General features: G+C 53.7%; 1 protein-coding gene across 1 annotated transcript in view; it reads right to left on the bottom strand.

Annotated features, from left to right (window-relative positions):
• LOC122391014 (14-3-3 protein epsilon-like) overlaps positions 1-22024 on the bottom strand; it is a 55372-nt gene extending 33348 nt beyond the window's left edge. Inside the window, exons 1-3 of the mRNA XM_043384535.1 lie at positions 21836-22024; positions 8932-9131; positions 64-170 (exon numbers count right to left, since the gene is read on the bottom strand). Of these exons, the coding sequence (XP_043240470.1) occupies positions 64-170; positions 8932-9131; positions 21836-21896 (368 nt within the window). The 5' untranslated portion in view covers positions 21897-22024. The remainder of the gene's footprint in view (positions 1-63; positions 171-8931; positions 9132-21835) is intronic.
• Positions 22025-22263: the final 239 nt, after the last annotated feature.

Raw genomic sequence — 22263 nt, 5'->3', positions numbered from 1 at the left:
CCCTGAACGGTGGACTCACTGTGCAGACAGAGAGCCCCTCCCTGCCCGGGCGTCGTGACTCACATCTTGTGAAAGAACACCTTGGACTCCTCTGTGGTGGCCGACGGGATGACGTGCGAGTCGAGAAGCTGCAGGATCTCGCCGCACTTGTCCTTCAGTTCCTTCTCCACCTGGCGACGGAGGCGTCACGGAGCGTCACAGCGGCGCCACAAAACGTCACAGCGGCGTCACCGAACGTCACAGTAGCATCACAAAATGTCACACGCCGTCACACTAGCGTGCCATTGCCATAGGGAGACAGATCGCCATGTGCGACACACAGTAAGAGTCAAAGTTAGTCATTCACATTCATAATCGATTCACAGTCGCAGTCACACAATCGCACGACCACCCGTGAGTCACGGCGCAGCCAATCAGTCACGACCACACATCACGACAAACTCACCACCAAATCAGAGTACCAGCACCACACGACCACGCGAGACACGAGACATCTCCCTCGAGACAGCACATCAAAGCCCCGGCTGGCTGCGAGGAAATCAGCCCTGATGTACAGCGCACAGTTTCCAGAACAGCACACTGCCGGGACTGAATGGATAAACCATCAAAGGCACCCGGCTGGGTGGAGATATGCAAATCTGATGTCCCGTCAGGCTGGGTTTGGTGATGTTTCCTGGAAAATGTCCTGCACTGCGGTCTCGCGGCAGCTCGGATTATTTGTTTCATGGTGTGCCTGAGGAGAGATAAAACCCGTTTGTGTTCCAGCATTGATACACGTCCCAGCTCATGTCCTGGTGCAGACGGGCCGGCGGTGGGACGGGCAGGGGGAGGATGCACGGCCACTCCCTGAACGGATACTGGCCTGACGTCAGATGTAAAACCTGCCGGCGGATCAGAACATAACCGACAACGACAGACGACACACAGACGATGTCATCTTCACATAGCACAAACAGCGTCCAGCAACGACAGCTTGAAAATAACCAAACCAAGAACAACACAATACAGCCTGAGGCGCCGCCGGGGACTCGGGTGGTAGAGTACGGGCATGCTAAATTTGAACAGAGTTTGTGAGGTATAAAAGCCTCTACAAATAAAAATTCAAAGAGTGACACTGCAAAGTGTCATATCACCAGATAAACAGCAGTCATGGGAATAAACATCAGTCCAAAGGCCGAGCTCTCGGCGCTAAAATGCGGGTCACGGTACCAGAAGTCATGCCGCGCCAATTACTAATTCCACTTCAGCAGTAACTGACTTCCGCATTTACGGGAAGCTGCAACCAACGAGATTAGATCCAATGCAGAAACAATGTCACAGATCTCGGTAACTCGACGGAAATCAAATTTAAGCAGAACTCTTAGCTCATAACTGCCTTTAGAATGACTTCCCAGTTTCAAACGCTGACAAGTTAGCCGATCACCAACCTAGTTTGAAATACACCAAATTGCGCTGAAGCGAATCAGCGAAGTGTCGAAGGCGATTTCCCCTATCTACGCCTCCGCAGCTCGCCGCGCCAGAGGAGGGCGGCCGGACGTCCCACGTGGCCGAGCCGCGGGCCGGGACATTCCTCCGTGCCCATGAGGCTCTTACTGAGGAGGGTAGCATGGCCCGCCGGCTCGCTATCACTCACTATCGGCACGCGGAGGAGCTGGAAACGGCGAGAACGACTCGACCGACCTTCGGAGAGGCGACAGAACCGGGGGTGTGGCGCAAAACCGGTCCCGGGCGTCTTTCTGCGTATATGGCGGCATCTTCCGACTAAAACAGGCCGCCGGCTCCCACCGCACTTTGGCTGGTCTAGTGACCTTCAAATGCCTTTCTACGTATTTGTTAGCGTCTTCTGCGTACTTAATGATTTTACTCGGCCGCCCTTGAACCCAAGTGATTGATTGGTAAAAATAATGAGGGTAGACAATCGAAGAGGCCCACTGGTTTGTTTTATTTACAAAGTTTTATTGGAGTTCGAGTCCGGTGACCGCAGTGGTGGAGCAGCGACGACTGTGTGGAGCGACACTGAGCGATTGTGTGGAACGGCTAGTTCTCACTCAACTCAGAATGTCGTTGATCAGCTACTTCCGTCGGAGCCTCAAGTACCGAATGACTGGAAAAACAAATCATCTGGTTTTCTAAATGCTCCAAAGCACTACACTCCCACCCCGCCTCATCTGAAGTCCATAAAAGCAGCACCGCCAGCAGCTTCCCCATTTTAAACAGAGTGCCCCAAACAAGCGGGCGCCTGCGGCCCGCCGGCCGGCACTGATGCTCGGCCGCGTATGTGGACAGACGTCAGCGGCAGCCGACAGATCATGTGTCGGGGTCGCCAGATAAACTCTGTGATCGATGCTCGGAAGCGCAGTGACGCACGAGCTCGCTATACGGCGAGTACGGCAGTACGGTCCGACCCGGCAGCCCGGCCGGGTCTGTTGACACGGGAAACGATTCGGGCCGGGACGACCTCTGAGCTCGACAGTCGACAGCGAGCGGCGCCCAGAGCACGGCTGATGCAACACTGCTGCCAAGGAGACCCGAGAGCTCAGCAAATAACCAACCCAGCTATATACATCAGGTCCCAAGGAACGTGTAGATTGCTGGGTCATAAGCTCATAACAAGCTCTATCGGTCATGTGATGCCACGAGCCAGGGAGATGATTTTAAAAGCAGTCCAAAGGCCGCATACTTGTTTTGTTTTTCTTTCGGTGTTTTGTTTACAAGTCTTTGAAAACAGCATACACTTTTCTACATATTACCGACCATTACTACCTCCTAGGTCACGGAGCATTGGTTAACATCAGAGCCGAGCCCAAGTTAACCTCTAAGCCCCGCCTCTCGCGACCTTGATCGGATAAAATCTGTCTCGGCCCGACTGATGTAAGTATTACGCAGTAACACTAATGTAAAACAAAACGAAAACTGGACTGTTCAGGGTCGCCGAACGGCAGCCCGACTCCAGCGAAGCCCTGTCGCTGGGCGAGCTCCCAGGGTCGCGGAGAGGGGGAGGGGGGGGGGGGACAGCCCGACTAAATTACGGTCACAGCTCGCCACAGCTTCACTGCCACGGCCACGACAGAGTCGGAGCTGAGTTTCCGGGCGCCACTGACCCCCTCTGGCGCCGGGCCGCGGTGAGACGGCCACCGATTAGCCGTGAAGCGGCTCACCGCGGACAGTACTGGCCAGTACGGGACCATGGCTCGGTACTGCTGTCCTCGTGGGTACAGTCTGAATCACACACAGGCCACTGCTGGGTCTGGCGGGCTGCTACTGTCCATCTGTGGACCTCAGACGGTCCTCGTGGCTCGTGGGTACCGTTCTAGTCCCTCACAGGCCGCTGATGGTCAGTGACGCGGCTACTATCCATCAGTAGACCGCGGCCAGTACCCCTGTCCTCGTGGGTACAGTCGGATCCAGACACAGGCCACCGCCCAGCCACTGCGGAAACGCCAGCTGTGCCCTCATTTTTCTCCTTATTCCGATGAGAGGAATCTGCACCGCGGTCTGAGCACGCCACATACCGCGTCTCTCCGTAACGAGAACGTTTCATCAGTGTTGATAATTGGTGCACATTGTGGAAGGTTACATCAGTCAGTTTATACAGCTGTGACGTCAATACGAGGGGGGCGAGTCACGCCACAGCCGCCAGCTACGCTTCGCAATGACCCAAACAGATAGTGGATTACGATAGGGGGAGGGAGTCCACACTGCGCATCTATTTCCTGACTACCGACAAGACCAAATGGTGGCCGAAATCGGTACCGCAATACGTGAATGTATGATGCATATCGTGCGGTCATTTTGTCAAACGATCCGAGCTGCCTGGCCTAGGTCAGAACGGGCGGAACAGAGGGCCAAGAAGGCAAGAAGGCCGGTCCTTTTCATTGCACGGTATCCTTAATAGAGGTACAGCCATGCACATTGCACAGCTAAACTGTGATGGCAGACCGGTAGGGGCATATGCCATGACATAAGCGCATATGTCAGGGACAGCGCGGAGCAGGCCCCACTGCACTGTGACAACACGCACATGTGATATATATAAAATGCAACGGGTTGTCTGCAATGCCAAAACACTGCGAGGATAAGCTACATCAACATTCATGAAGATTCAAACGTCTATCAAGACATGAAACAAAGTACACACATAAACAACGGTGAACTGTTTCAAAATCTAAACATTAAACAACAGAAAATGAGAAAAGTCCAGTAGGATAACAAAACAGCTCAATGAACTGAAGTTCGACAAGCAAAACTATCCGCAGCCTGTGGGGGCATCCGCATTGAGGGCTGGCGGAAGCGCCCAATGAAGCAAACGTACCCGTTCACCTCATGGTGCCAGCGCAAGGCCAGCCGAGCCATAACGTTGCACCGCCCACGGCCCACGGCGCCGAACCCTACCCGGTGTGCGCCACAGCCCACCACTTTCCTGTGCCGCCCGACTGGCCAGAGCAGTTAGTCGTTCTTGCATAGAACGAAGAAGGCCCGCGAATGTTTGTCGTGTTGGCAATATGTTGGGCAGACGCCGCACAGGGACGGGTGGCAGAAAGGTCACAACGCCATTATATAAGACGAATGATGGCTAGCAGGCAATTCAGAGCCGGTTTTCAGTCTATGTAGAAGGCCACAGGACGGGTTACATAACATGTCCGGTAGATAAGTGCACGGCTAAATTGGTGAGGTGAAATTATGAGGATATCTACGGCGCAATATGTGCAAGAAGCATATAATTAAATCAGTCATATAGTTAGTGCATTAGTTTATCATACAAACGCCGTGTTAGATGGTAATGAATAATCCCACTTTGAGCAGCCCAGAGCAGCGAGATGCGTCTTTAATCAAAATAATTAGCATTCTAACTTGGCCTTCCCAAATTCACCAGATGAAAGTGGCAGTCACAAACAGACATCAGACCACTGACAGCAGCTCTGCGAGATCTCTGAACCTCGACTTCAAACACAGGGTCACTCAGAGAGCTCAGCTTAACCCAAAACTCGGTCAGCTCATCGGCGCTATCAGCTCAGCAGCGCAGTCAGCTCAGCACCGGCGGATCGGAGGACTGAAATGGCCTCGGAAGTTCCACAGATTAAATCAGTACACACACGCATATCGTAAGGCGCGGCCGAGTCCACCACTCGGACAAACAATGTAACGACCGGTGTACTGTCCATGGTCGATATCATGGTTGCAATACGGCTGAAGACCCAGCTAGGACAGCGCTGAGGCAGAGCAATGGCAAATCCGCACAGATTTGGAATAGCACTGGGGCAGCTGAGAGAGTTGGTGACGGGGACGGAACAGATCAAAGTCTGAGGATAGAGTTGGGACGGAGGCAGAGTTTGGGAATAGAGATTGGACGGAGGCAGAGTTTGGGGATAGAGATTGGACGGAGCAGAGTTGGGGACAGAGCTGGGACGTAGGCAGAGCCGGGGAGACGGCTGGGCAGAGGGGGTACCGGAAGTCGTCCCCCCCCCGTCGTCAGTCCGTCCGTCGGCGGTTCAAACTGCGGCTCCGGCGCGGCACCGCGGTCGATGGCTGACTGTCGGCCGGCCGGCCACATGAAGGCCGACGGCCGCGGGCATGCTACCAGAGACCGCCGGGCCGACGCGGTCGTCCTCAGAGGGTACAGCCGCCAGAACAGAGACCGAAACTGGGCTGGGCAGCACCAGGTGCGGGGGCGTACATTAAAAACAACGCCCACCTGGGAATATTTCCACCGCACTCTCCAGGAAAACATTGAATACTGTTATAGCAAATTGGTGGGGATTGATCACCTGCCATGGATACGACCATGCTGTTCTTTTCAGAAATAAACGAACGGTGCATTTTCTTGGCTATTAAATGAAGTCACTTTCCTGGACGTGACCATGGGCATTGAGCAATACTCATTGAGCATTGGTAGCCAGCGCTACCTCTTTGGCTGCTGATAGTCGAACACCGTGACACAACATAATCCGGCCCTCTCCTAACACCGAGAACCCCGAATCCTCTCCTCACGCTGTGCCACCTCAGCTACTGACCGGCGCCCTGCCCGGGCCCCCGGTATCCAGGCGATCAGCCGCCACCCGGCGACACTATCACACTTCCTCACAGGAAAGGCGCCCACATGAAACACGGCCCGACACTCTGAGCGCCGCCCGCGGTCCGTGTCACAGGCCAGTCGTACCGGGAATAGCGTCATTAAGTCATCCGGTGACGCTGATTGCAGGTGACGTGTCACCGCGCTCTCTAGTTGGACGGCGCCCTGACCTTGGCCGGCCCGGTCGGACACAGGACATGGCATCGCACGGATTGTGCACCTGTAGCATCGGACTCCCACCCGTGTAATTCTCATTAAGAGGATACTGGCGGGCAGCGTGACAACTGACTACAAAACTAATTAGCCTAACAGCCCGACTGGACGCGATCCGGCCGAAACAAAAAGCCACCGGGGGGCGGGATCCGGACGGAGTAGACGGATGGCGCGACGGAGTAGACGGATGGTGACATCAGAGGAATCGTGCACCGAGTTAAACATCAGTCACGACTTCACGGTTCGGCCTGCAACCATATCCGGATTTAGTTGATAGCAGATCGACAGATGAGCGAGCAGGATTCGGGGAACGAGAGAGAACGCCAGGAGTGATGTCAGCGGAGGAGGACAAGAGGGAGGAGAGGGTGAGAAAGATGAGAGAACGACCGGGGAGGGGACAGGAAGGGAGATGGCGAAAGGAGAGGAAAGGAAGAAAGACGATTAAGGAGAGAAGAAGACAAGAAGGGAAGAGAACGGGAGGAGAGAGAGAGAGAGAGAGAGAGAGAGAGAGAGAGAGAGTGAGTGAGTGAGTGAGTGAGTGAGTGAGTGAGTGAGTGAGTGAGTGAGTGAGTGAGTGAGTGAGTGAGTGAGTGAGTGAGTGAGTGAGTGAGTGAGTGAGTGAGTGAGTGAGTGAGTGAGGAGTGAGTGAGTGAGAGAGAGAGAGAGAGAGAGAGAGAGAGAGAGAGAGAGAGAGAGAGAGAGAGAGAGAGAGAGAGAGAGAGAGAGAGAGAGAGAGAGAGCTCGCGCAGACCAGACCGGTGCCGGCGGCCACTGCGCCACACACTAATTGGATCTCGGCCGACCGAGACGGCGAATCCCATCAGTGGGCTCTGAGACGGGAGACGTGTCCTCCGCCCGGAGACGACCTCAGACAGAGGAACATCAAACGGAGAGACCGGCCCGCGCGGCACAGGGGGCTGAGACAGATCAGAGGCCCGGGACAGAACAGGGGAACGCCGCCACATCGGCATTACACCGCCGAACCGCGAACATGGCGCCGAGAATAACATCACCAGACGGCATTCCCAACACGGCGGCTCCAGATCGCCTTGCCATCAGGACAAAGTCAGACTTAATCCTGTCCTTGACAGCCAAATGCTGTGGTCTTAGGCGGGTGAATGCGCCGATTTAGTGCACACTGATGAACAGCTGTGATAAGGGCCATTTTACGCCGGGCGCGCGGTGTAAACAACGAGCTAACTCGGGTGGACGGGGCGGCATAGCGTGCCGTGGCCGTAACATCACACATGTCGCCAGTGCCACTATTGTGACGATCGCCGTGGAGTTGAGCCGCCGCCGCGGGGCTCCCCCCCCCCCCCCCCCCCACCCCACCCCGGCTCTCAGCACCTCATGAAGTGATCAATATTCCCGAAGGACAGCAGCCTGCAGAGGTCAGCCGGCGGACCCGCTGACCCCAAACTCCACCATCGCCATAAGACGATCTAAACCGAAACCATTCGTGCATCCAGCGCTCGGAATTGATGGTTGCAAATTGGCGTAAGCCACTTCAAATAGGGCTTAACCGGCCTTACCGATGTCGCTGAAGTATCAGACTGAGCATCTTAGCTGAGATCGTGTCGTGTGGAATGGCCCAAGTGCTGGCTGTTGCGATAGCAGCACCGCTGCACCGTCCCAAGGTCTGCGAGCGGTTTAACAGCTCGATGTGACCATGTTTGAGACGGACAGAAATAGGTGTCCCGGACTCGGCCTGAGCCGTTTAACTAGTCCAACTAGGACACAAACCATGCACAAGATTGTTAACACTAAACGTGCTCCACAGTCAGAAACTATTTGCAGGATTGCAACAAACTAGTTATGACAGCAATCTGTACTCGAAAGATAAACTTCATTCTAGCTGAACTGTGTATACCCAAGTTGGCAAAAAACAATCCATTTAAATCAGAGCCAAGCAAAGATCCCAGCACAATCAGGTTTGGACCAATGCCCCCTATGTATGCAGAAGACATACCAAGAAGCCACCCTGCGCATAGCGTTACATGTAGGATAGCGTTACACAGCAGTCCAGGCTGACAGACCGTCCCGGGTCGGGTCATCTGCAGACGCCGATCAATTCTGACGTAAGCGGACGGCAGTCGGCTGTGTGGCCGCTCCGACGGCACATCGTTAGTGGAGACGAATGACGCCGTTTGTACAGCGCCTATCGCAGAACATCTCGGAAAGATTGCAATCAAACTGCGCAGGAGTTGCAAAAGGAGGGTTAGTGGCCGGCAGATCTCGGCGAGGAAAAATGACTGATCAAGCCTGCGGTAAGCAGTATGATGTTTGGAAACAGTCACCCTTTCTCAATTTTGACTGGAATTGTCCTTAACAGTAGACAATCAGCATGTGTTGGAGGTGATTCAGCAATAGCATATATAACGAATATCTTAGAAAGTTTTCCTTCTCACTGGTTTGGTAGCTTGGCTTGATTAAGTGTGGCTGTTTGGATTTCCTTTGTTTCAAAGAAGGAAGGAAAACACTAATTCCCCCAAATAAGCAGAGTAACAACTTATACGGGTTGGGGAGGGGGCAATCCTACCAAAGCAGGCGAAGTCGCCATTTATACTGGGGGGAATGGCACAAGAGCTACCGCTGACGGCGGTGCCCCAGCGAGTGCAGAGGCGCGGCCGGCGGCCGAGCCTGTGTACCTTGATGCGGTAGGAGCGGATCATCTCCAGCTTCTCCTCTGCCGACTTGGTCTCCTCCTTCTGCTCGATGGAGGAGATGATGCGCCACGAGGCGCGCCGCGCGCCGATCACGTTCTTGTAGGCCACCGAGAGCAGGTTGCGCTCCTCGACCGTCAGCTCGACGTCCAGACAGGCCAGCGTCTGCATCGCCTCCACCATCTCTGTAACGGCAGGGGAGATGTCAGCAAATGTCTGTCATGTGTACCGTCAGATACCATAAGACAGGCGAGCGTCTGAATCGCCTCCACCATCTCTGTAACGGCAGGGGAAACGTCAGTGTATGTCTGTCATATATGTACAGTCAGCTCTCATACAGACAGGCGAGTGTCCGCATCGCCTCCACCATTTCTGTGATAAAAGTAAGGCGAGATGTCAGAGAGCAGCACGCACAGCAGACTATCTTTGGGATAGAGGTTGATCAAGACGTCAGTACATCACTGCATCAGCGGCGCGGTGAGACGTCAGCACATTTTCACAACGACACAGCGAAACGTCAGTACTTTTTTGCAGTAACGGCCTGGCGAAACGTCAGTCCCCAGTAAAAAAAAAGACGAGGCGTCAGTAAATCATTATCAGAGCGACAAGTTTAAACGTCAGCCCGCATCTCACGTCCGGGTATTGTGAGGAGGCTGCTACAAGGACCATCCAGTCGCTGAAGAAGATTTGTAGTGTTGTGCACCTGGCGCATTGTGCAAGGTTGGCTAATTACAGGTTTAGAGATACCTAACCATGGCGTTATGAAGTAGGTACCATCCATCACTGCTAAAAATAAACCATATCAGGATCCGGTTCACAGGGCCACCGTTCAGTCCTATCACAGCCACGCCACATCGATCTGCGCCCGGTCCTCCCCGCGGCAGTACCGCCCCTCGCCAAACAGAGCCGAACGAAGGTCTCACTCATTACACCACAGAGCCGTACAACCAGCGGGCAGGCCAGTCGTGTCGAAAACACGGCACCTGCCGCCGACAGGGGAGGAGGGAGCCCCCCCCCCCGCACATCCGCCCCATCTCTCTCCGTCCAGGGACATCAGTGCTGGCCATCTAAAAACCCGGCGGCTGCACCGAGATCGGAAACTGACGCCACTGAGTCGCTCAGACGGCAGCCATGACTCACAACTGGCCACTGCAGGGAGAGGGCTGACTCAGCGGCTGCCTCCAGCAACAATAGCACGCCGCAGGCCCGTGCAGCCGCGGAGAAATCCGTCTCAATGTCACCCGCTCGGCCAGCCGGCAGTTTCCGGCCCGCCGCCCCGAACTGCGCCCGCCCAGATAGCGCACGTTTGTTGTGGCCGCGCAGACTGTCTGCCATCCGTGGCGGCTGGGTCACCCGGGCACTCGCACAAGGACAGACGGACGATGCCGGGACTGAGCGGGCCCGACTCACAGCTCTCGCGTGCAGACGTATCGTCAAGGATGCGCCGGTGCCGGCTCCGTCGAACGCACGTCCCCGGCGTCCCGACAGCGCGCCTGCGAAACGACAGACCCCTAGCTGTGAAGGCCAAGGTTACCGGCTCTCAAGGCGAACAGAGCCCAACTAGGCAACCGGTGACAAGGTCTGGCTCATGTACGGCTCGGGATCCCAGGCAGCAGCTCCAAAATGCAACAGGAATAAGAACGTCCTGGAACAAAAATTGTCGTAAGGAGTCATACAAAATGCGACATCGTCACCCTTCGGTCTTCCCGGAAAGGTATTAACTATGGCGTTCTAAATGTATCTAAGCCCAAGCAAGTCATGTCATGTGGCGATTTCCCACTTCCCTGCATCGCAGTTAACCGTCATTGGCCGGTGGCCCGTCGAATGACCCAGAGAAGGGCCGAACAGTGCGCCGTGGCCCTGTGACGGCGGTGACTCATCGGGGCCGCGCCGCGTGCGACGCAGGTAACCGTCACAGCGTCACACCGGCCGGCCGTGACGCTCCGGTGAGAGCCGCGTCACGGCCACCGGCCGCGCCGCGCCCGTAACGGAGAGACGGACCGGCCGCGGCAGAGGCGGCGTCACGGCGTCACGGCGCCGCTCCGGAGCGCGTCACGGACACACTTCCGGCGTCGGCCGGAACCCCGCCCCGTGCCGGACGGACGCCGCCGAGGGGCACGCCGTCACCTGTACCGTGTGGGTTCCGGCAGGCCGAGCGCCGTTTGAATTGCAAGCCGCTGCTGGTGGCAGAGGGCGACGGGCGGCGGGTCCAGAGACCGGCACCGTTCGCGCTACCGGTGAGGTCAGCCGCGCTGTAAACGCGGTCTGCCGGAACACGGCACGGCGGTGGTCTGGCCTGCAGTGGCTCGTATCAAACGGCTGTCGGCGGGAGTAGCAGCCGCATAGGCGCGGCTATTTGCTTTGGCTTTAGGGCCGTGGTCAGGGATGTGTAATGAATGCAGTTCTAATGAAGGCTCAAGAGGAACAAAGAGGTTCGATCAATGAATTCATCTCAACCGAACCGGCGCCCTTTGGCCATTCTAGAAACCGATAGCGCCCTTCTATCACAAAGCAATCAATCAGCGGTGCTTCCGCAAACACTCCAGATTTCATTAGTTCGACATCCACGCCGATCTGAGACCGTCCGACTGATCACAGTGCGACCTACTGGGGCATCCATCCGTAGCGTACCACTGAACCACATACCCACGGGTCGACTGAAGGGCAACCGCAGGGTGGGGGACGCCGGTGGCCCGCCCGCCCACCACCCGCGGGGATTGGGCGCTTCCTGCGCGCTGACGGCTCGGGACGTCCTGTGACCATTACGGGCGTCCGGCCGCCGCGGCCGGGGGAAGCGGGACGCGCCGCTTGACACCGCGCACATAGTGATAGATCGATCGGGCCGGGAGGTGACCTTGAAACCTCAAAATATTTCGGTTAGCTCAAGGTTGACATCATGGCGTAGAAAAACAGGAATTAGCATTGGACTCGCATAGGCAGGTAAATTGCGTCAACTGAGGACCACAGACGCCACAACGGTTCAATTTTACGGCACGTATCGCGTCAGATCTCCGTAGCTACCAACCGGAGCTCCGGCTCATCGCACAAGTCGAATCTCCCCCGCATCAGCACCCCCCCCCCCCCCGCCACGAATTTTCAACGCCGTGCCGGAGACGAGGCTGTCAGCCCGGAAGGTACAGTGTCGATGGACCGCACTGCTCAGGTCTGGTTTGGTCCGACCATCGTCACGCCAGGCCTGCCTCATTTATGGAGAAGCATAACCATGTCGGCTCCCGGTCGGCTGACACGCCAGGATCGATTACAAGCGATCGCCTGCTACGACACCGACACATTCAGATGTAGTGGGCCGTCGACAGTCACAGCGAGGTTTGCCCAGATTGGCGCGGAACAAAAAGTAAGCCGAAACAGATGGATATGTAATGTCAACAGCGCGCTCGACAGTGAAGTTTTGTTTTGTTTTCATGTCAACTAACATTTGTGGGACGGTTAGTCAAAAAGCCAGCCTAAAAATACTGCCTCATGTATGCGTATGTTCCTTGTTTAAACATATAACCGGATTTCCCTGTTCTGACACTACAAGGCGTCGCGTCGAATATTTTAGCGTACAAATCGGCAATGATGACGTGTCAATGACTGTGGTACAGTGGTATGTCACCCTTTGAACCACACGGCGTGTCAAAGCCCAATCGTGCCAAATGTCACACAAATATGAGGCTTACATGACAGTTTGACCGCCAGCAATTTGCGCTCACGTGACAAAAAAGCACGTGTCACCCTTGCGATCAATACTAAAGCAAGAACTTTACAGGGATGGCAGAAAAAGAATGCATTTTGGAGCCACAGAAGATGGCACTCGGCGCAGAGCGCGGCCGAGCCGCCAGGCGGCGCTGTGATCAGCTGACGACCCGAGACGGGCCTCGCTGGGCCCGGCTCGGCGGCGGAGCACCCAATCTACCCAGCGCCATGACCCGTCAGCATCGCACCCACCGCCGCAGCGCCGCTCTCGGGCTGCGACCCTAATGTGGGCCGCCAGCGCACTGACCGCAGACGAACTGTTTGACGCACACGACCGTGCCCGAGCCGCCTCCCGACTTCTCACACCGCTGGAGCCGAGCCGAGCCGAGCCGAGCGGCCGACGGGAGCGGGCCGGTCGGGACACGGCGCTCCCACGCTCACCACAGTGTGAGACTGTGAGCGGAAACTGTGAGCGCACAGCGCGGACCACCCAATCAAGGTTATAGGATATACGAGAGGAGGAACTAGCACACGCCATCGTGCCGCCCTGAGCCATTAGATATTACCGAGCGGCGAACACGAACCAGCCCGCTGACCGGCCGCCGACCTGACCCGCTCTCCCCGGCTGGGAACGCCCTTCAGGTCAGCGCACGCTGCCGTCTGCAGGCCGCTGCACTCTGGCCCGTCTGCAGGCGCGCCGTTCAGCGTTCATCTGCCGCCGCCCCCACCAGCGCACAGTGGGCCGATATGCCATTCTAGCGCGACAGGACCTGAATCTTCGAACGGAACCCTCGGTTTTTCGCGAATAATTCGCGTAAAAAGCGGCCGATCGCAACGAAACTTTCAGTACCCTCGCGATTATTAATTTCACAGCTAGCCTGAAAATTTCATGACACTGACCTTATGACCTTTGACCTGTGACCTTCTTTTGAGACCATGTTTGGCCGGAATCGCGATTCAGCGTATGTCTGCTCGCATTAGCCGCGAGTTTGCAGTCTTTTCGTGGTTTAAAGCGTTCAAACATGAGATATTATGTTGCTCCCATGCATAAGGGTGGGTGTCAAGGTCACCGGAAGGTCAGGCAAGGTCATTGACCTTTGATGACCTTGGTTCACTTTTTCGAGTTTTACATGTTTATAGGCTAGTTTTTGGAGCTGAATTCGAATCTAGAAACCATTTGAACATTTACTATGTAGCTTTGGTGCCTTGGTAACATGTTACGAACGAAGGTGTCAGAGGCGGTTGCCACCTACTACAAATACCCGGCAAAGCCCTTACTAGTTGACCTGACCTGACCTGACCCGACCTGGCCTAAATGTATGAAGACATCATCTATGATCATGAATAACATTATATTCGTGATCAGCACCCAAAAAACCCATAGCAGCCACCCTTTACCGTTTACGACGTTCTGACAGGTCCCGATTTTCCCGACTTTTGGATCATTGACCTGACCTGGAAGGTCAACCGATGACCTAGGACCTTACAATTGGGTATCATCAGCTTCCTCTTGTCACGGGCAACACGCTCGTCTTTTCCGCGAAGCTTTAGCTCGATCAGTGGCGAAACGGCAGGGGGGGGGGAGGGGGTCCAACGGATCCCTTCTATACGTTCGCGGCTGGACAAACACCACTAGGGGCGAGGGTTAAGCCAAATCTGAGGGCTCATTTCAAAAAGACCGCTAAAAAAGCAATTGAATGCACTTTTCCGCGACGATGTAGCTCTATTGGTCCCCGAGGTAAGGGCCGGTGTTTCGAGAAATGTTGTATGCAACATTTTACCTTTGATGACCTCTGGTGACGTGACCTTTGACCTGACCTAGAAATGACTAATTACTCTATCTGGAATTTTGGGCGCTCTTTCAAATGTCACTTACTACGTGTCGCTATGTGGCCCAGGAGCCGAGTTAGAAGGGGAGTGTTCAATCAACACCTCCCGGCCCGGCGCGTTTGACGCCAAGCACCGGTCCGGCGCGGGTTGAAGTTTGGCTGCTGACATCCAAAGTCGCAAAAAGTCGCAAGAAATGATTGTTGGATCTCGTAGTGCAATGACTCATTGACATGTAGCGAGATTTTCGAAGCGGTACTCTGCGGTACTTTTTTTAAAAGTCTATTTGTGTGTGACATCAATGATGTGAAATTATATTTTCGTCTTTAAATCTTTGCGGTGCAAATACATCATAACCAAGTAAGAGCTCGCCTTTTTCATGTGGTTATGTGTGTTCTGCAGACCCGGAGCTATCGTTTGATGTATATTAATGTGGAATTCCTCCTCAAATTGTGATTGTTTTCGTGGATCAAAGATACGTTGTCGAAGAGTGCGGGGGACGAGTTCGGTCCAAACGATTCCGAAGTTCGTGTTTAAGCGGAGTTTTCGCCATGAAATAGCAATTGTGTTGGAAAACAAAGACCACAGCAATGTAGTATGATCATTTTTGAACAAAGTGGTATAGGTTTCATTGCACATACACAACGTTCGATTTTTTTACCCATGTCGTGCTAGACCTGGCGATCGGCCCAGTGTGCAGCGGCCGCGCCGCGCCGGGCCGGGCCGTGATTTCGATCGGGGCCATGGTCGGCGCGCAGCGGTCAACGCTCCGAATCGCGGGCGGCGCAGAATGGTCCAGACACGGCTCAGAATAGCCCAAGAGCAGCACATAACGGCCAGGGGATGGCACATTGGCCTGGCAGAGGCAAAATGTAGCCCACAAAATGTAGCGTGTCCCAGGAGCGGCACGGAGTGACCGAGGAGCTGTGCGTGTCTCAAGAGCGGCAGCGGCACACGTCTGACGCAACTCGTAATGGGTGGCCGAGCGCGGCTGGGTCGTCCAACCCCGCACTGCCCCACTGGTTGGCGCCAAACACGCACCCAGTCCGAGCAGCACATGCCGCGGGTGATGTAACCCATTCCTAGGCACGGCGGTCACATAGGTAACACCGATTCCACGGCTACTGGAGCGCTACCAGCAGCTTACGTGAGGCAAATAAATCGCAACAGTCCGCAATGCAATTCACTGAAAGCATTCAGAAAATATTTTTACATTCACACAATGACATTCTCAGTGTTTGATCTTTTTCTGGCATCTTGTACAAAGCTAGTTGGGTCCTGCAATGGCTTCATCCTACAATTGCTCAAATTGGACCGTGTTTCTTGTTCACCACTGACGCTGATGGCCGTCGGCGCGGCACTTTGGTTATTGGCATGGGCATCAGAGGAACGGATGTGCGAAAACCTACAAACACTATGTGCATCGTACATATAAGAATATATATGCACAATAGAACACAGCAGCAATTAAATTTCATAGCAACCAGCGTTCCGATGAGCAATGAGTCAAGTTTTCATGCATCACCGACCGAACTGAAGAGCCGCCTGCCGCAGGACCTCTCCCAGTCGGACCAGTGTATGGGTGGGTGGGCCTACTGCAGAGGCAGCTGCCGCCAGAAGCGCGTGCCTCTGCAGCCCCGCCCGGCCCATCCCGTACACGGACAGAGCTGCAGCCCGAGTCTGGCCGCAGCCGCGGACCGCCGCCCGCAGCCTTTCCTGGTTCAGCTCCGAGCTCGGGAGGCCCCCGGCCTTGGTCAGATAGCAGACCAAACACCACAGAGCAGTCGGGGCTCAGCCCATCAGCGTACCTCCTGAACCCAGAGTAGTTTTCCACACGGCAATCCGACCGGTTACCTCTGAGAACCCATCGCCGGCGGCCCAGTCGTTATGCAGAGTTGCATTACGTCCCACTGATGAGACTTGATAATCATGGCGCCGTCTTCAGAGGATTGAGCTTTGCCTAGGATTAGGTATATCACGACCAGCTCGTCCTAGCACCTCATACAACAATAGCTCGGCGGTAACTGCACAGAAACACGGACCAGCCCCGGTGATACATTTCAATGTCACTCGGCCGAGAGGACGCCAAACCGTTCACTCCAGTACCCGTTCGGCGACAAAAGGCGCTTAATCTACAGGGTGTCCCATAAGTTCGTTCTCACATTATGTTTGCATGTGAAACAGAGTACATTGCGTTTTGATATATTTATGACCCCTCAATGTGCTCCCCATTTAATAGGCAAACACATGAATACATGCTGCGGCATGCCAACCGGCATGTTTGGCTGCATAGCAGGCTTAAAGTTAACCCAGACTGACTTGACATGCGCCGTGAGCTCCTCGAGGCTGGAACAGCGCTACGCTTCGACGAGCCTCAATTTCAGCATAACCAACAAATTATTATGAAATTTTGATCCGATGAGGTGCCTGGCATGTGATCTTGCCACAAACGCCTGTCACAGTCTCCTTGCACCGCTTTTAAGCTTTGCTTGACCTGTGCACTGATGCACTGTCTTGCCTGAAGATGGGCCTACGACCTCCCGGATGCCATTTTCTCCTCTATAAATGTGTTCATACTCGCGGTTCGAGTTCAGCTTGAGGGCTGAAACTCCTCCTAGATGTTCTTGGAAAAGCATTCTGCTTCCCAAAACTGTTTCTGGGTTTGCCACTTGCAACTTGGTCAACTCCAGAACGCCTATAACCCCACAACACAGTGACCTTTGCCTTTTGCATAGGAACATAACGGGACGAAACGGAGGCCTCCTCTTTCGCCCTTATGGAGTTGTTTTCGGGTTTGGACGGGTGTTTCATCTCGAACATGGACTAGTTAGTCCAGATGACCTGGTTGATGTCATCAGCCATCTAGTTTTGTTTAGCCTCAGGCATAATGAAGCGCATGTTTGGCCATTTTAAGACGTTTTTGACTGTTTTGTGCCCTCCGGTAAGCAAAGCTTAAGTCACATTGAGTTATGTACCCCGAAAGAACACTCTTAGACAGCTGGTAATCCATCCTGAAAAGTCTGCTTACCAACTTTCTAACCCTTTGACCTTTTTGATGGCCACTTTGGCGCCACACAGTTTTGGCCACTTGGCTCACTCCTGAGGGCTGACTGGAAAGAGGATAAACTTGCAGTGATTGACTCCCGACAAATCATCGGCATCACTTGCTGACTGTGCGTCCAGTTAGCGATGGACATTGGCTACAGACTGGTAGGCCTCAATCACCCTCAATCGTCGCGAATGGTCACGTGCTGACTAAATAATGAGACGTACCCGTATCGGAGACCTCTATGTTGAGGCGTTAGCCGTCTCTGTAGGAAGCGGGCTCTCTAGCAAAAACTATTTTGTCTACAGAAATTAGCTACTGTGGAGCATATTTCTACCAGCCATGGCAACCACGTAAGCTCAGTTACGAACCAATTTCGGCGTGCCTTTAAGCAAGAGAGCCTAAAAACGTAAAATTTAGGTGAGAACGAACTTATGGGACACCCTGTAGATCCCCGAGCGACAAGGAGATCCGCCCAACTCGGCGTCAACTTCAGCCATCAGACGGTCGCTGGTTCGACCAAAGACCACATCTGAAGACTGGCTTCGCGGAACTTTGGAGTGGCCTCGGCTCGGCGCGTGCTAGCTTCTGTCGCGCCACAGCCCCCGGAATCAATGGCGGGTTCAATCAGTCGGGCTGTTGATCAGAACAGCCCTACTCTGGACCACAGTCGGGCTCTTCCGGGTGGCGGTGACCATTTTTAACCGGCGCCGGCGGCCTCGGACCCGCGGAGCCCCTCTGCAGACCCTGGCCGGCTGTTTGGACTGCCTTGGAGCCGGCGAGGCCCGGCCCCACGGCCGCCCCAGCCGTGTAGCTGGCCGCCGCCCAGCCCGCCGTCGGCGCCGCCGACCTGGCGCTGTCCGACGGGGGCCCACGTGGCCGACCCGGCCCGCTGACGGGACGGCCAGGTGGGGCCGGTCGTCAGACGCGGCGCCGCTGTGCGTGCCTCAGGGGCGGGGGTGAGCTCGGGTGGGGCGCAGCGCGTGCGTGACCGACAGGAGCCCCGTGGCGCGCTGAATCACGGAGCTGAGTCACACCCGTTACCGGAGCGAGGAGTAAGCGTTACGGCAACCCTCCCCCTCCCCCCGGCCGATCGATGAACGAGCTTTGCAGGCTTCGAGGACAGGTTCTGCACAGGGCTGTGAAAGCTGCGGTCTGTCCGGTGCCACTCCCGTGAGGTGAGCTGTGGTCTGCACCGCTCCCTCAAACAAGGTGTGCATTCCCAACAGCGTACAACAGAGGCAGCTGCGGTGTCGTAAATTCACCAACAGCAATGTCTCAGAGAGCACACCGGGCCGGTTTGTGTTTTTGATGTCTAAATCCACGGAAGCCTCCAGAAGCAGCTGCGGTCTGACGGCTGAGTGACGGCGGCTCGGTCGGTGCGGGGCGGTGACAGCGGTGGCCGGGGAGTCCCTGAGGGAACAGGAGCAGGATGGACAGCAGCAGGACACCCACTGACGGGGGTGGACCGGTCGGTCACCGACACAGGCGGACCTCCGATCGGCCGCACCTGTCATACGTAGACACAGCATGGAGGTTATCAAATGGCACAGGTCCGTGACAGACCGCTTGCCGTGGATCGTCCTCTCATTCTTCGCCATCCAAACAGTCGTCATCAGCTCTCGTCAATTTTTAACGAGCTGTTCAGCAAACACATCCAAAAGCGATAGTTGATTTGACGTCTCATCACCAAGTGGGAGCATCACTCCGGCAAAATAAATGTTTATCCAGTGCAGCTAATCTGATCTCGGCGATGAGGTCGGCTGCACCCCTGGCAGCGTCACAACTGGCGGGCAGGAATGCAGCGATCATCAACCATGACGCGCCACCGCCAGCTGACGAGGCCTATCAACACGCCGTCAATGGGATGCCCAAACACTGGCCTGTCTGCAGCTGTCGCGGGGCCCGGTCTGCAGCTGTCTGCAGCTGTCTGCAGCTGTCTGCAGGCTGTCTGCAGCTGTCGCGGGGCCCGGTCGGGGAGCACGGTACTCAGCGGTCGGGGAGCACGGAACTCAGCCACCGCTGCCGCCACCCAGTCTCCCCTCCCCAGACAGCTTGTGGTCTGTCTACCGCTGATGTGTGGAAGCCGACACATGGCGCGGCAGTCTCCATACTAAAGAATCCCGGACAGTCCTGAGGTGTCGCCGGACAAAGGGGGGAGGTCGGCGCTGCCACCGCCGAGTCTGTCGCATCCCGTGCTCCGCCGCGAGTCCCTGGGGGCGGCAGGAGGCGGCGGCGCGCGGAGAGGAAGCCCACCCCCGTTCCGGTCGCGACGGCGGGCTGTTGGTTGCCCCGCTGGCCTGGTTAGCCGCCCTCCGGAGCGGTTACGAAACGCACAGAGCCCGCCGGCGCCGCGACAGAAGCAACGGTGCTCGCAGGTCCGGATAGGCAGCCCGGCCCGAGGTCAGGGTGCCGGGAGAAACTGTGCACCGCGAAAAACAGCTCCGCGGCCCACCCCGCCGGCCGGCCTTCCTACGCAGAAATACGCAGACGAGAACGAAAACAGAGTGGAAGGTTAACCTACAAATGAAGAGAAAGTCAGCCGGTTCGCTAGAGATATCAAAACAATGAATAAGGGTCACGAAAACACTTAAGTTTCGCAAGTATGAGAACCAAGCCGAACTCCGCAGTCGGAACCAAGCAGAGCGTATCTGGGCTTCTTAAAACGTAGTAAGGAGAATCGAAAGTGACGGGTTTAGCCTGACTGTGATGCCCATCAGCTGTGTACAGCACCTCGCACAGCTGTTCTTACAATGAAACGTCCATCATTTGGTAGTGCCTTTCTTGTCAGTCAGAATATCCATATGACATACCTATCCTTACCTATACTGTACCATATGACATACCTATACTTGGCATGCCTGTACAAATTAATTAAACAATGGTCTGGAAACACTAAAAAATTTAATGAAAAATAAGTGTTTAACTTAATATGATTAAATAGATCAAAGAAGCCAGCAGGGGATGCTGATAGCTCCATTCAAAATGGCATGCATACCAATTGAGCAGCATGTTGCAGTTGTTTGTGCATAAATCAATTCCAGTTTAAATACAAACCAGTAGGCAATAGAGGTCATAACTAGCAACATTGGTGAAGCAAATAGTGCAACCTATTTGCATGGATGAAGTATACCTAATAAGGAATACCTAATACATGCTATTTGCTATGTTCTTTGTTTTGTTTTAAGGTTGTCTGATAATTTAAACACAGCTTATAAAGAATCATTTTGTTGCAGATTGGATCTTTTTCTTTAAATAGCTCCATTGGAGCGATGATAATATTGAAAATCAGATGCATTTAATACTTCTGCTGGTAGGTTCATACCTAAATGTGGAATTGCTATAAAGAGGATTATCCAAATGTACCTGCTTGATTATTAAAAACCACAATGGCAGCATAGTCTTGGCAAAACAGAGTGATCAAGCAAAGAACACGCAGTAGTGCATTGCAAAAATCGCAAGTTGAAGTGTCACTCATTGTTGACTTTAAAAGAAAAAACAGAAGCAAAATACTGCAAAGAAATTTACCTGAACTTAATGCATTTTACATAGATAGGTACCTACTTGAAAAGAAAACATGCTTGCTTCCAGAATAATTTGTTCAATTTTCAAAGTGGGTTTTCATTTCAAGAAATACTGAGAAATGAATAACAATGATTAACTGAAGCAATATTATCAAAGAACACTCAAGTACTACAATCAGCTTGTATCCTATTCTAAAACCAAATTTCTTTATGGAATTCTGAAACGATCCCTAACGCTGATCCATTATACACCTGCATGGTTTGAGACGAAACGAGAGATAGCTGTGATTGTTGGTTGACATTGCTTTTCCATGGCATTATCCTAGTGCACAAATAATGACACATTAGGCAAACATATCAATGCACACAAAAATGAACTCAAAGGGAATTCCTGTCTTGAATTGCGCTTCCGAAATAAGACAATGGCTGATAATAGGTAAACAATTTGTGGCAAATACCTCGACTCACAGAATAATGAATTAAACAGCATTTGTAAAATCAAAATAGAACATCAAAAAGTAAGCAAACACATAAAATAGGACACAAATATTAATGTCAAGTAGACCAATAAAGTGATTTAAGTGTAAGCACGTATCATTTCCACTTTCTAGAGGTACTAGGCTTCTTCACAAAAAAATAATTTCCAGAGTGGCCTACGAAGAAGAATACTACAACTGATATATGAATAGCAAAATATATGCTAAGAAATGCGAGAAAATACATTAGCAATGTAAAATACGTAAATGGCGCAGATAAAGCATAAGCCTCGCAGGGCCCGTTCTAGAGGTTTACAAACCTTCATAGCGCTCCGCTTGCTCGGCTAGCTTCGCTTTATAAACACTGTCCTCCCTCTCCATCTTGGAAACAATTAAAATGCCTTCTAAATACAATTATTTCGAAGTTTCAAGACAAAGTCGGACAACCAAACAAAAGTATTGACCGGCGATGCCGCAATCTACACAACTTGCGTAAAGGGCTACCAAATAGAGATGCCAGATGGGATCACGAAACACTCATATGATTATTCAATTCAACGATTCAAGTCAATATACTGTGTAATAAACAACTTAATTTCAAACAACATGCAGCTGAATTCTACAAAACTGTGACTCAACGACTCGAAATATTTGCTAATTTGAATTGACGTAAAATAGATCCAAGGTCATCCCCAAGAGAATTCCTTCACGATTCCCGACATTCCTTCATTGCAGCATCCGTGAAATT

This window comes from Amphibalanus amphitrite, unplaced genomic scaffold (genome assembly GCF_019059575.1).
Source record: "Amphibalanus amphitrite isolate SeventyFive unplaced genomic scaffold, NRLGWU_Aamphi_draft 000021F_arrow, whole genome shotgun sequence".
Lineage (NCBI taxonomy): Eukaryota > Metazoa > Arthropoda > Thecostraca > Balanomorpha > Balanidae > Amphibalanus > Amphibalanus amphitrite.
Note: the sequence above shows the minus strand (reverse complement) of the source record. Positions and strands in the feature narration are given on the sequence as shown.